We start from the raw sequence: 15,225 nt of genomic DNA, 5'->3' as shown, positions 1-15,225 counted from the left end.
CCAGCTGCCGACGAAGCCAGAGCTCTCATCTGCATCAGGTTCACGTCTGCCCCCTCCTCCCGAGAAGGCGTTCAGATCCGGCTGCTACTGACCTTTCACTTCAGTGCAAACGCGGCCCTCAACTGTCCCGCTTCTCAAAGGGCGAGGGACACGCGTCTTGGGAGCAATTCGGAGTTGGAATGAACAGGCTGGGACCTGGGACCCTCTGCTGCAGGGCTTGCACCTGGACCCACCTCTCCTCCACCCACAGATACAGAGAAACGATAAGGAACTAAAAATAACTGGGTGCAGGCGCAGTTGGGGCACATTATGGACAAAAGATACAAAGAGACCAAAAAACCCAACCGCCACTTCTGAGGAGCCCGGAGCAAAAACAGGGGTTCAGGAGCAAAAGCAGGGCGCTGCACACGCCGCCTGCACTCAGCACCACCTAAGGGGCGGGCAGACCACCTAAGCCACCCCTCCGGCCGGACCCCTGGACACACCCCTGCCCTCACCCCTTATAAGGAACCAGCTCGCCCCCCCCTCAGGGAGCGAGCCGGCAAGGGAACCTGTCCTTTGTTCTCCTTCCCTCGTGCTGCAGCAGGGGCCCCAGTACAGCCTTGCCTCAATTTCTTGTCTGGCCCCTAGTCAGTTTCTATCGATCCAGGAGGCCCAGAACCCCGGTCAGTCACAACCTGACATGAGGAGAGGAGGGGTACAGGAGACAAAATCTGGCCCATCACGACTCCAGGACAGAAGAGCGAGCGAGCAGGTCGGCGGGCAGCCCCCCTGGTCACAGCCAGAGGGGTTCCCGGGGACACTATCTTTCCCCGGGTTGGACGCTCAGGACTCAGCCGGCCCCGGGGCCACTGGCTCAGGGAGGCTCCCCTCTTTCCAGCGGGGCGCTGCTCGACGTACGCTCGGCTCGCGGGAGCCGGCCCGGTGCGCGTCCCACCCACACCTCCGAGGGCTCGCCCCACGGGCGCCGCCGGCCAGAGGGAAGCACGTACCTGAGCGGGCGATGCCGCTGTCCCTGTCTTCGCTCTGCCCTCTGCTTGGCATGTCCACCGGCGTGCTGTGCACTGCGGGGGGCAAGGAGACCGGGTCACGGGGCTCGCACAGGCGGGCCGCTCCGACCGCCTGCACCGCTTTGCGACTGCTGCGGTGACCGCACGAGCGCGCACAGGGGGGGCTGGGAAAGCAGAACGCGGTTCCGGAGAGACGCGCGAAGGCGCGGGCAGAGGCCAGTGGCGCCCTGCCCATGCCCGGCCCCCGGCAGCTCTGCAGAGGCTCTTCCGAGGGACGCGCGCCTCTAAAAGAAGCCGAGCCTGCAGCTGTGAGGACACTTCGTGCGACGGACGGGCCGGCGTCCTCAGGCAGATACTTTCAGCCGTTTCCCTCGTGAGTAGCGGTTAAATAGCATTCAAGTGTTTTCAGTACTTTCAGCCGTTTCCCTCGTGAGTAGCGGTTAAATAGCATTCAAGTGTTTTCAGTACTTTCAGCCGCTTCCCTCGTGAGTAGCGGTTAAATAGCATTCAAGTGTTTTCAGTGGTTTCAATGCACTGAAATACTGCAAAATATTAAGTGCTTTCACAATGCTTTATAATCAGTTTCAGTAGTAACTACAGGCAACCTCGAGAAGAGAAAGGCTTGAAAACCGTTTCAGGAATTTAAAAAACCCTTCTGTGTTTTATAACCCCTCTCTTGGCAGATAGAAACACTTACATTCACTTTCAAATATCTCTTCCTCCGCCTCTTTTCCGTACACACCCGTACACAATACTACTGTACAGCTGCTAAGAAAACACTCTAAAGGACTGCAGACTTCTAGGAATGCTTCACGTTGGTCTCAACTGTGTACTTGTTGAGCTACACGGTAGCTCACACGTCGCTACCGTAAGCTTTACGGTGCACGAGAAGCCCGCTGCTCTGCCTGATTATTACACTTGCCAGCTATTTTGTGAAGCGTGTTAATTTTCACAATTTTAAGGAGAGTATATAAACATGTTATCCTCACCCGGAAGTAGGCAGGAGGGCGTCAGTCAGTTAACTAGGGTGCCTAGCATATTTCGGCTACGGTGAAAAACACAATGCAGAACACCGTCTGCGGTAAACACAACCCCTAACGTTAGCGATGAGGGCTCCCACGCTAGTTAATCACGCCAGCCTGCGGCAGACATTCGACAGCCTGGGCTAGAAGGCCGGGCCGGTCTCAGAACGTACCTACCCAGAGATGGAGGTGCCTACACCTGTAAAGAAGCTGGAAAGTACATTTGAACTACTTAAATGCTACGGACAGAGACAGGGAGAGGCCGGTCTTCCATGCTCTTGTTAGGGCGACTTTTGAAGACACAGTGCAGGCAAGGGTGCAGGTGAAAAATGGATCAAAGATACCACGGCAAAGAGAAACAGTTCACGGCAGCGGAAGAGGCCGAGGAAAATCGGAAGATGTTATCCTCTTAGAAACACGAAGGGCTCATTTCAGATCCAAATTGGCTTACGCCGCGGGGGTATGAGCAGAGACGTTTCCAACAGGGGTTCTGGGGTGGAGGTTTCAGAACGCCAAGCGCTCGGCAGCATTTGGAACTAAACATCTCACGAGCCCCTTGGATTTCTAGAGAGGCGCCCAACAGATTTGTTTCTAAGAACCTAACGTGTGGGGGTCGCACCGTGCTCAGCATTCCACACAAACCTGCAAAGAAAGAGGCACTGCGGCTGAGCCGGAGCGGTCCTCCTTCGGCCGCCCCCGGGGGCAGTTTGCTGCCGCATCCCTGCAGCACACCTGGGGCGGAGACACACATGGGGGCGGACAAAGTACACACACAGAAATAAACACAGATTAAAGATAATGCCCAAACAAAACAACACCACAAACTCAAAGAAAGCAAAACGCACACCCACGACGGCGGGACCCGGAAAGCAAGACCCCGCTTACGTGGCGGAGTTTACCTAGGTTACTTCCAGTACGACAGGGACCCAGGTTATTCTGATTTGTGTTCAGTTTCCCCAGGTTAGGATCTTGGTTGATGTATTCGAAGCTGTCTTGCAAGCTAAGTCCAGAGAGGGAAGGAAAGGAAAGAGAGAGGAGAAGAACATCAAGGGACGAACAAAGCTGTTTGCTAACAGACAACTTTTAATAAAGTCTCACATCTACCGAAGAGACTTAAACTTTAGGGGAATTTGTTGCAGGAAAAGACAAGAGAGGCTTTGGGAGGTAGTTCAACCTATAAAACTAAATGACACATTCCAAACAATTTCACAATATTATGTAATAAGGGACACCAAATTCTAAAATCTTCCTCTGGTGACTGACACCTAGGCTATGGCTATTCATTTCAAGGGTAATTTTACATAAGCCCTCAAAATGCAATTCATTTTAACTCCTAGTTAACATTCATGAGCAATTCAGCAACCTTTTTCAGGAGGAGCATATAACAGAAATTATGATTCTTACAGGAGTTTGATTTCACAACTTCTTAAACGTTAGAATTACTCATAAACACACGTGAGAGAAGCAGCTTTTAATAATTTATCGTATGTGTTAACAAATGAAATAAAGATTTCGAGGATAATATAGCATAATGAAGCCGAAATAATTTTTACTTAAATCTGAGCTTGATATTTTATTAGAGGGAGTTAGTATAATAAATGTTCAGGTAATACCAAGGGTCAGAAAAATAATACCTCACAAAGAAATAAATATCAATTCCTATACTGGCTTAAGTCATGACAATCCAGCGTTAAATGCTCAAAAAAGTAAATTCATTATTCTGTTGAAAAGTAAGCAGACTTACTCAAAGGTACCCAAATTTGCAGAGAAACATACTTTTAATTTCCTAGGATTGTAAAAAATAACAGCCTTCATTTGACCCCTAAGAATACCCCTTTAATTTACAATAAACATTTCTTCCAAACTTACCCAAGTGTAATAAATGTTCTGTTGTTTTATTCAAAAAAGAAGTATATGAAATATTTCTGCTTGAAAATTTCAAAATATATGAGCAATTGTGCCAGAGTAAGAGTTAAGTTAGACATTTAAGTATTCTCTGTCTACACAGAAGTGTAAAATTAAGAGGGGGAAAAAAACTCGGGAGTGAAAATCAAAATATTGCCTAGCCTGAGTCCCCACGGACCACAGGGGTTACACGGATGGCTCAGACAGACGATCCCTCCTGCCATTCAGGTGCCTCTCAGCTTGGGAAACTCGCCCTGTGCCTCATTCCTTCAGAAATAAATAAACGAGCAGGCTGACAGGTGAGATTTTTTGGTTTAGTTTTGTTTTGCTTTTGTTTTGGTTTTGGCCGTGCCACGTGTGGGATCTTAGTTCCCCGACCAGGGATCGAACCCGGGCCTCGGCAGTGGAAGCTTGGAGTCTTAAACCACTGGACCGCCAGGGAATTCCCAAGATTTTTTTTTTTTATAAGATGAAATACTATCCTTTTCCCCTTCACTTTTCATTTTCCAGGGAATGAGAACGAGGTGACTGGCAGTAGGAACAGAGTGGGTTAACAGGTGAAGACCCCCAATATATGTATGTAGACCATCCCTTGTCTTTAAGGCCACCTGATAAGGTCCAAGGCCTTTTCATACTCACTATGTATTGGACAAAGGCCACCTTGAAAACCCCTTTGTTAATGTGGACTCATCCTGCTTCTCACCTCGAAAAGCCTTATGGCCCTCAAAGAACGACTCTATCCAGAAACAGCCACGTGGAAAATTGCGGGGATGGGGAGGGGAGGGGGAAAATCCCGCACTTACTTATTTGTACTCCCACAGAAGCTGCCCATTCTGGCGGAGAAGACTTTACTAACCATCAGCTGTGGCGGAGAACTGGAGAAAAAAACAAAGGGACAGAAGAGGGAGAGATGCATGGGGTTTTTTTTTTTTAACTTTTTCTGAAGCTTTTATTCATTTCTATATCTTATTTTACAGAAAATGAGACGTGCATTTTTCAAATCACTGTATCAGTGGGGTGTCCAGATTTTTTTCTAATTTTATCATTTTAAAATCCCAAGAATGTTAAAACCCTGAGAGAGAGCTATGGAGACATTGCCGGGGCCATTCTCCTTGGGAGCAAATATTTCAGATGAACAAACTTGGCTTAGCAGAAATATTGCAAAGCAGAAGTTCGTTTTTTTCTCAGGTTACATTTTTCACCTGCCACGTGGCACAGATGAACAGATAGAAGGTTATAAGCGCAGGATGGGGAAAAGGCTTCCTTTCACACATCATATAGCTTGTGCCTTCAGTGAGTTAAATTCTACTCTGACATGCAGATAAGGAGCGTGTTCTTTAATGTCGTCACATTCTGCCTTTTGCAGAAACTTTCAGTCTAGACACCATTCCCTAGAAACAAAAACAAAACTCGGCAGGCGTTCAATGATTTTAAAAAATAGGAAAAAATATGTATCTCCATACAAGAAAAAACCATGACGAATTTTCATCTGAAAATGGAAAATTTGTGAAAATTTGAAACTTCAAACTTAAAATATTTGAGTAACTCTGATTAAAAGTATTGCTATTACTAAGCTAGCAGATATTCAGAATGCTTTGGTATGCATTTTTCACTTACAGTACTTAGTTAAAGCTTAGGATTTTGTCCTGCTAAGCTGATTCAAGGTCAGAGTGATGTAGAAAATGTCAGACTATTTTAACTGTTAAAGATATATAAAAGATATCAAGTGCTAGCAAATATGAGGTGACAAAGTTTAGATTATTATTTTACTGCGTAACTTTTTTGCGCATGTTTGAACGGAGTCATCTTCCCCAAGCCACGTCTCACAAGCAGTGGCCCGAACTCACCGTATGTAGTGAATCTTCAGGGTGGAGCCTTTGTAGCTCATGGCGACCGAGCCAAACATCATCTCCCCAAGCATGTTGACATCAGAGGCGGGTCGCGTGTACTACCCGACGTGCAAGAAACCAAAATCGTGTCGAGTACAACACGATAGAAAACAATGTGAAATTTTGTCGGTAATTAGAACCATTTCTCAAAGCAGCAACTGATCATTTTACAATCTTAATCTACAATGGTGACTGCCTACTTTTTTCCCCGAATTATCACTGATGTTCACGATTTCTTCTTTATACACTATATCCTCGTACAGGATGCAAGCGCTTCACCAGGGTTCATTTTTAATCTGGTTATGAGAAACAACGACTTTCATCGTCTCCATTTACAAAGTCTAAATAGAAAGATCAAGTGATGGAAGAGGCAGAGTAACTCCTCTTGATACTAAGAACACATCCTGAAATGAAATATAGCTCAGGGTTATCCAACCAAAATCAACAGTGTGGAACAAAAATGCCCATCGGTGTGGGCAGGGTTTCGTGGGTCCAAAAGATAACGGACAGTCTGGTCACCCCAAAGTTTGAAACATTAAAAAATTTTTTGACCCCTTAGCTTCTGACCAGTCTTCGGCGTCCCCTTTGTCACCGCAGAGGGGGGACGGCACCTTCCCCCGTCCCCCTCTATTCAAACGGCTCCTGTCACAGCCAATGGGCGCTTCCCAGTTTGCTTTATTAAACGTCTCACAGTATCTGATGCACATAATTGCTCTCCTTTTTATATTTTTTAAATTACTTTTTACTTTTTTTAGAAAGGCAGACTGCCACGTGCAGCGCCTCATTTGGATGTGTCTGGAGTCTTGGAAGCTCGACTACCCTACGTTCTCCTACAAATGGACCTTGAGAGCTTGTCTGGAGGTTCTAGCAGGGGAGCGCAGCTACTCGTATACCCTTGACCGAAGAACGGTCCTCCTCTATCGGGGAAGGACATCCTCTCCGACCGAGCGCGCAGGGACGCACCTGGAACGGTGAGGGAGGAAGGGGACACCCGCCTAGCCAGCCCGATCGGCTGAATCAACCCTGGCGATCAATGGGGTGACAGATGTCGCAGCCAGATCGCCCTCACATCCTGCTCTCCCTTTTAAATCTCTTCCTCCCCAAGTCATCCCTTGGACAGGGTTGTTCCTCAGAGGGCCCTCCTATCACTGTCTGCGTTCTCAACTGCCGCTGTGATTCCGGTTATTCCCGACGGGAACCCCCATACCTTCATCTCGGGGCCCGGACTCCCCTGGAGCTCAGGCGCTGGAAGCCAAACGCCCTCACTCACATGACGTAACACTGTGCGTATTATGAACATATGATGACACACAGGTGCATGCGTTTGGATACAGGATGCTCAGCTCCCACTGTAAGCGGTGGTGACACATGCTGAGGATGGATGTGAGCGTCAACCAAACCAGTGCGCACGACACCGGCACGGCCTGACCGAAACCATACCCCCATCTCCTGTGACCCAGGCCACCAGGCAGACTCTCTGCTGCCTCGCTTTCTACCCAAGCAAAACCATGGCAATCAGCCTTGCAACTCCAAATCCACACACATACACGTATATATCCACACACACAGACACACATATGCACACCTACTTACACCTGCTCGCAAAGGGGGAAAGAGGAACAGACATCTATCCTCCTGATTTAGCGAGCCTCCCACCAACCTCTTCTCGCTTCCTGCAGACAGAAACTCACAGGCTTTCACGTTCGTTATGAATAACTTCCACCCACCACCTCCATTTCTGAAGCTGCTTTTTCTTGGGGTACAAGGTCTACGTGCCAACTGCGATTCTCAACTCGTTGAAAATTTCACTCTATGCTGTTGTGGCCACATACTGCTTTGAGAGCCGGCAGCTCTGTGGAATAAGGGCAGACGCACAGCAGAGATCCCGACCGTGAAACGAACAACGTGCTATACACCTGTGGCTGCTGGTAACCTCCCTGGCTTTGCTGTGCCAGCAACACGGTAGACAAAATTCCTCATAGCTCCCAAAATAAAAACAAACACTGGTATATCCTCCATCAAGTAGTACCCTTCTGCTATTCGATATTTATGAAACCTCTTTCCTCGTGCCCAGCTGGCCAATATTTCTCAATATACCAGCCCTTCACACTTCACATTCAAGTCAGGTCTTGCCTTTCCACCTGCTCCTATACGAGGCTTCCTTCCTTCTACTGGCAAGTGCTATTTTCTCAGGATGACGGTATTCATCCCCAGAACCCTCAGAGCTCTTAGAAAAAAACTGGAAAACACACGTGCGTTAATCTGGTTCTGGTCCTGACCACCAAGGAAGCAAAACAGGAGGGTTTACCCCCTTCGCAGGATTTCTCTTCACTCGGTGTGTGTTACACTGGGTCACCGCTGCCCCACTGTAGTTTTTATCAAGAGACAAAGCCGAAGTGTGAGCACAGCCTGGCCTGAAACGCCTAAGAGCACGTTTTCGGGGGGTTTTTGTTTGTTTGTTTTATTTTTATTGGAGTAGAGTTGATGTACAATGTTGTGTTAGTTTCTGCTGTACGGCAAAGTGAATCAGCTACACCTATACACATATCCCCTCTTTTTTTAGATTCTTTTCCCATAGAGGCCCATCACAGAGCACTGAGAAGGGTTCTGGATACTTAGTCTCCTATCCCAGGGACGGGGCCCTCGAGCAGCCATTATCCCCGAGGAGAAATGACAGTAAGTGGCTTCGGCCTATGGGGTATTCCGCATGCAAGGGTGGTTGTACCTGGTACTTTGGAAGCTGCTCCTTGGCATGCGGTAAAGATCCCCCGGAAGAGCCGTGGGAAGAGAGGCTGCCGCTGCCACCTCCTTGACAGCACCTGGCTGGCGTTTTCGCGGGGACATCCTCCGTTTTCTGGGTGAAGAGGGAGAGGCGGGTAAACAAACCACCACCGCTGAGCGTACCAGGCTCCCCAGCACACGCTCACTGGGGGCGCCTTTCTTCCATCGTTCTGTTCTGTTGAGCCTCAGCTGCACAGAAACACCGGAGTGTTGTTTTTTTTCTTTTTAATGAGGACAAAAGAGTGGCTCCTGAGAATCTATAACATTTGGAAGAGGCAGATGCTGAGAAGGGTGATAGAGGTGGTGGGTTATGTATTAAGACTATTCCCTTTATTTTATTATTATTACTATTATTTTTTGGCCGCACGGCTTGCAGGATCTTAGTTCCCTGACCAGGGATTGAACCCAGGCGCCCTGAAGTGGAAGTGCGGAGTCCTAACCAGTGGACCGCCAGGGAAGTCCCCAGGAACACTCTCTTTAAATAATTCAACGATTACTGACGTTTCAGTTCATATGTTAAAATCATCGATGAGATCTGATCTCTGTTTTGGTTATTAGAGGGTTTTTTAGTACTATGTAGAGTCATAATCTATAAAATTGATGAGGGTACAGACATTGCCTCAAATGTAAATTTTCCCCAGGCAAACAGAATTGAGAAGGCAGAAGTATTTATTCATTTGGAAAGACCAGCATGTGCTTTAATGACACACCTCCCCCTGCAGGGCTTTAGAGAAAGTCATGAGGTCAAGCTTGTGAAAGATGAGGGCAAAATGCTGGAACAGGGGTTCCTGTGACTACACAACATGTGAGGCAACACGGCCTTCAGAGGTCACGGCTTGTAGAGGATTAGCTACTACACGTTCCCTACATGGAGTTCACAGCAGATTTTTATGACAGTGACACAGAGGCATAAAGATACACCTTCACTGACGTTTCCCTTCCTCCTAGGCCGAGATACACTACTCCCTACAGAAGCAGCCTGTACCCTCCGTGACAGGTTGTTTCTATCCTGAGTCTTCTTTGCTTTTTTGTGTGCAGCTTTGCTCGGAAAAACATGAATGCAAGTGCAGCTTATCTAACCTCCAGTGTGACAGTCACGCTGGTGGTCGAATGCAAATGCCTGCGGTCACGTGCCTGCTGCTGACTCCTGACATTTCGTGCCTGCCCGGGGGGTGGGGGGCTGAAGATGGGGGAAGAACAGAAGGGGAACAGGAAGCCTGTCCCCAGCGGTCGCGGGGCGGCATGGCGATCCACGGCCCTGCAGGGCCCGGAGTGACACGCGGTCCACACCCGCCCCCACACCGCTGGGCCCACGCCGCGCCGTCCACGGCTGGCGACAGCCCCCGGTACAGTGAGCAGAGCCCCCGCTGCACTCCCTCTGCAGCCTCGGGCAGTTTCCAAGCCTCCCCGGGCCCCGCTGCCTCTGTGAGGAAATGAGTGCGTCCCAGGAAGCTTCTGTCCCAGACTCCGGGGTCACCACTGCTCCTACAGACAGGATTCCGGTTATTTTTGCAAACCGGTGAGAATTTTTTCCCTCCACCTGCTACCACCTTCAGGAACCCTAGTGACGGAGCGTGGGTGTGCAACTACACCATCTGTGCAAGGCCTCGGGGAGACAGGAAGTGATGTGGGAAAACAGGGGGAAGCCGTGTGCTGTCCACCAAACAAAGGGCCGGGTGCTGGCTCACCTGAACTAATACCAATCTACCGTGGACGCCTTCGGGGAATCACCGAGAGACTTCTCATCCCCCCTGCTCCAGCCACCCACCTAACAAGCCCAGCAACGGCTGTAATGATTAGCTACCTGGCCAGCTTCCACGTGAAAGCACCACGGGTTCCGCCCAGCTAAACCGCAGTTAACCAGACACTTCCTTCCTGCAGAAACGACCTTATCAGAAGCAGGACGAGATCTCAGCCCTGACGAGACAGACACCCTGACATAAAGCATTCAGCTACTTAGCTGCACATTCTCTAAACTGCCAGGATTCGGTCAGTACAGGTATCAGGTTACTGAACATGAAAAGAAGGAACACAAAGGGATTTATTTAATTCGTAGACATCTGAATAACTGTTGAAAGGTGACAAGTCAGAAGTACACCTGATGGCCATCCTGAAGACTCACAGGGAGGACCAGACCCTGCTCCTGCCTGGACACATCACTCTACCTTTCCCATTCTGGCTCCGAGGGATCGAGAGCTGCTCTGTCCCCATTTTACCCACCCTCAGACCCCCACGCCCCATACCACCACCACCAGCACTACGACCACCACCATCACCTCCGTCACCATCACCACCTCCATCACCACCTCCATCACCTCCATCACCATCGCCACCTCCATCACCTCCATCACCACCACCATCACCTCCATCACCACCACCATCACCTCCATCACCATTGCCACCTCCATCACCATCACCTCCACCATCACCTCCATCACTATCATCACCTCCATCACCACCATCACCATCACCACCACCATCACCTCCATCACCACCATCACCATCACCATCACCATCATCACCTCCATCACCATCACCATCACCACCATCATCACCTCCATCGCTATCATCACCATCACCACCGTCATCACCTCCATCACCATCACCATCACCATCTCCATCACCACCACCTCCATCACCACCACTATCCCATCACCATCACCTCCATCACCACCACCTCCATCGCCATCACCACCACTATCCCATCACTATCACCTCCATCACCACCATCACCATCACCACCATCACCTCCATCACCATCACCACCTCCATCACATCACCTCCATCACCATCACTATCATCACCTCCATCACCACCATCACCTCCACCATCACCACCACTACTACCCCCACAGCGCCCTCCACTATAAAAAGGAAATAAAACTTCCCTGGTCAAACAGGCTTGGGTTGCAGGCCCTTCTGCAGACGACAGTGCATGTTAGCACCCGGCAGCCCCGTGGCTAGGAAAGCTCTCCACTTTTGTCTAACCCAGTGCTATGTATCACCTCTCACTACCTATGGGTAATACCAGACCTTCCCTTCAGGCGAACGCTTCATGAATCTTAGCATTCTCAGTTTTCCCATTAACGGCACACACTTGGCATCAGAATCCTCCCGGATTGCAACTTACCAGCACATTCGCTTCTGGTGACATCTAAAGTACGATGCTTAGCATCTGCACGATGACTTGCTAACAGTCTCACCTGTGTATTAATAAGAATGCAAATGGGGCGGGCGGAGGGACCTCTGCCCGTGGTTCCTCTGAACCACTAACGGCGCCGTGCGATTCAGCCCAAAGAGCGGGCAATGCACTAACAAACACGAAGGAGGAAAGCAAATCCATGTTTCCTACCTGAGTTGCCACCTCCTCAATCTTGTGAACAGCTTTAGAATCAAACAAGACTTGTCTGCCTCTCCTTTCACAGTCCTGGTAAACTATCAGGCGAATCTCGTTCAGGTCCAACTCCGAACAGGACCAACTGTGGATTCACAAGAGAGAAAGAAGTCGTGTTAGCCGCGACGCTCGGGATGGTCGCGGAGAGACAAGTCTCCCAGCCGGCGTGCGCCTGCACACGGAAGCCCCCGTGTGCGGAAGGCGCGATCCCCACAGGCCTGGGCACACGGCCCTGTCCGTGGACTCCAATGGGCCAGTGCCCGTGACCAAGGCTGGGAAGGCTCCTGAGATGATAAACCACTGGAGAGAAAGCTTCTCCTTCCAAAGCAACTTTGGGCAGAGACGTCAGGCAGGAGCGGCCAGGGCTGTGGAGGGAGCTGAACCCGGCGCCTGGGTTCTGGGGGCGTCACAGCTGAGGTCGGAGGCGCTGGAGCGTTCACGTCTCTGCGCCATCGGGCCAGGAATCTGCAGCCAATCAGGAGAGCCCTCGCTTTTCCTCTCCCACCCACCCAGGCTCAGGACAAACAGAGAGAGATCACATCTCCTGAAACTTAGGCTTTTCTTGTATTGTGGCTGGTCTGACATGCAAGTTTGGAAAACCAAGCGCATCACGGTACAGCGTCTGAATTGCTGACAATGACCATCAGCAATAAAGCCAACCCAAAGCCACTGGGACAAAAGTGCTCCAAACGCAGGTTCGTTCTCGAGCAACAAGTGAAATCAGGACACGAGGACTAAGAAAGGGCAACCGTCAACATGCGCTGCTTTGGGCATCTTCAGTTATGTGTCTGCTAACCAGGTCAGCACAGATCTGAGCGCCTGCTGTGTAACAGTCACTGTGCTCGAAGCTAGAGACTGAGCAGCTGTTTAACTAAGCAGACTTGGTCCCTGCCCTCAGGGAGGACACAGTTCAGTGCGGAACACTGGGCGAGTCGTCATGGGTAACTACAGATGTCCAAGTGCAAGAAAGAAAAGGATGTGGTAAGACTCATATTTTCCGGTTTAAGCGGTGGCGGGGAGGGGCAGGGAAGTCCCCAGGATTTAAGGAAGCGACATTTAAGCATGACTTGAAGCAGCAGGAGTTAGGGAGAGGTAAAGTGTGGGAATGAAGAACAGAGCAGGAAGAGGGAGGGACGGGGGAGATGCGCGAAGAGACGGGCAGAGGGAGACGGCGAGCTGCAGAGGGCGGTGGGCAGGCGGAAGCCCGGGGCCAGCTTATCCCTGAGGGCAGCCGAGCAGGTCGGTAAACTCAGCCCGCACTTTCCAGAGGTCAATTTGCAGCCCTAAGGAAAACAGGGCTGGGGCGGATTAAGACTAGAGCGGGAAGGCCAAGTAGAATTTACCCTTAAGAGTCTGGGCCCTTCAAACCAAGGCTAGAGTGACAGCAACCGAGGGGGAGGAGAGGGCACAGGTGCCGGCGGCAGGTCCGGTGCGGACGGAGACCAGCGGGTGCCAGGCGCTGTGAGCACAGAAGAGGAAGGTGGCGACAGGCGGAGAGTCAGCCGGCAGACAACGTCACACTGTACAGCTGAGAGACGGAGTGACAGAGTGAGGTCAGACACGTGGGGATACCGACCCAGAGCCTCTGAGATCCCGCTTCTCCGGCAGCGCGACGGAAGTATCAACACCGAGCTCACAAAGCTGCCGCAGGGATTAAATGAGAGTGCTTCGCACAGCGGTGGGCACAGGCAAGTGCTCCAGAATGCTAATAATTAGCTAAAGAACTGGTCACGTTAACGGTTTGTTAGAAACATCGCTACAGCATCTGGTCCCCAGCCACGAATTGCGCAACACTGGTCCTTTCCTTTTCAGGCCGTGGTAGTCAACACTGAACACATGCTTTTCGGGGAGCAGATCTGTTGTCTTAAATCCTGGCCCCCAAAACATCAAGTTCTGGTTGCACCTTCTCAACAGCCTGTGCTCTAAGCTGCCAGGCCCAGCACCCTTGGTGCTAGTTTTGATGCAACTCGGCAAGTTTGTTTCAGAAATTGTTTGTCTCCTGCTCTCGGTCCAGGCCTGGCTGGTTGGACACGTCCCCCTAACCCCACCTGGGCTGTGCAGCCGGGGCCTGTTTTTTGCCAGCACGAGCTGACAGCTGACCTGAGGACCGAGTCACCAGAGGAAGTAGAGGGGAGCCGTCAGCCAGCCGTTCCCGGGGAGCACAGCCCCGGAGCCAGCTCTCTGCCACCCCAACCCGACAAGTCCCGAAGCCTGTGCCCGGAACCATGACATTTTACACCAGGTCATTAAAAACACCTTCTGCAATTACTAAAACACAGTACACAGGTCGAAGTCATTGACAGCGAAAAATCGACAAAGATTGAATGGCTTTTTGTTTTCATGCTCAATCTGTTTTGCCCCAACGATGACATTTTGTCAAAACAGCATTATCGTTTACAAAGCACCTGCTCAGTCCTTATTTCTGAGGGCTAACGGTGACCCAATGCCAGTCAAACTGAGGACAGCCCCTCCGGAAGAGCTAAAATTTAATAATGATCACAACACCCTATAAAACATTTCATGTTATTTTTCAATTTAAAAAGATGAAAAGAAAAGACATGGGAAAGGAAAACCACATATGTCAGATGGTCCAACTTTTTGACCCGAATACTTTAAAAAGCATTTTCTAAAATACGAGGAAAACTCTATTCCCCTTCTTGCACATGAATAGCGTCACTGATTTAACACCTGACTGTAATTCTGGCGTCCCCCGTCTCTGACCTTAGTAGGGGAAGTCACAGTCGAGTCACCCGGGACAGGACATGCGGGCGGTTAAACGATGCTTCTGCAGGAAGCAAGCTTGGGCCTCGCCTGGGCTCTGGTCCCGCCGCGCGTCACGAGGACGACAGGCGCTCAGGTGCGGACGCCCAGCAGGCCGCGGGCTCCTCCGTGCCACCCTCGAGTCCCCCGTGACCACAGCCATACGTATTCCCTTCGTGCCCACGCTCACCCCAACCCCCAGCCACGGTTCCCGGAGCTCTGCTGAGGGCGACACTCTGCAGGATTGCAAGAGGCTGAAGAACAAGCCTGGGGCCTTTGCCGTAAAATATCCCGCTACAGCTGTAAAGACACTTACTCTCATCAGAAACACCCTGTGTCTTGGCTTTTGTTGAAGGAGAGGGAAGAATACTGCCCCTGGCATCGGGGGACACGGAATTATTTGTCTACTTTATGGTCACAGCTGTACGACCTGAGGCACAGGAAAAGAAGATGGTTTGTCTACCT

At 50.3% G+C, this 15,225-nt stretch overlaps 1 protein-coding gene across 5 annotated transcripts in view; it reads right to left on the bottom strand.

Moving 5' to 3' along the window:
- The window catches only part of FNIP2 (folliculin interacting protein 2), an 89,915-nt gene that overhangs the window by 48,856 nt on the left and 25,834 nt on the right, over positions 1-15,225 (bottom strand). For 4 of the 5 annotated variants that reach the window (XM_036853282.1, XM_036853277.1, XM_036853276.1 and 1 more), the window contains 7 exons: positions 11,959-12,085; positions 8,552-8,680; positions 5,785-5,885; positions 4,741-4,812; positions 2,932-3,032; positions 2,675-2,764; positions 993-1,064 (listed from right to left, as the gene is read on the bottom strand). In XM_036853282.1, coding sequence (XP_036709177.1) covers positions 993-1,064; positions 2,675-2,764; positions 2,932-3,032; positions 4,741-4,812; positions 5,785-5,885; positions 8,552-8,680; positions 11,959-12,085 — 692 coding nt within the window. The remainder of the gene's footprint in view (positions 1-992; positions 1,065-2,674; positions 2,765-2,931; positions 3,033-4,740; positions 4,813-5,784; positions 5,886-8,551; positions 8,681-11,958; positions 12,086-15,225) is intronic. The other variant, XM_036853280.1, reaches the window with a different exon arrangement.

This window comes from Balaenoptera musculus, chromosome 5 (genome assembly GCF_009873245.2).
Source record: "Balaenoptera musculus isolate JJ_BM4_2016_0621 chromosome 5, mBalMus1.pri.v3, whole genome shotgun sequence".
Taxonomy (NCBI): domain Eukaryota; kingdom Metazoa; phylum Chordata; class Mammalia; order Artiodactyla; family Balaenopteridae; genus Balaenoptera; species Balaenoptera musculus.
Note: the sequence above shows the minus strand (reverse complement) of the source record. Positions and strands in the feature narration are given on the sequence as shown.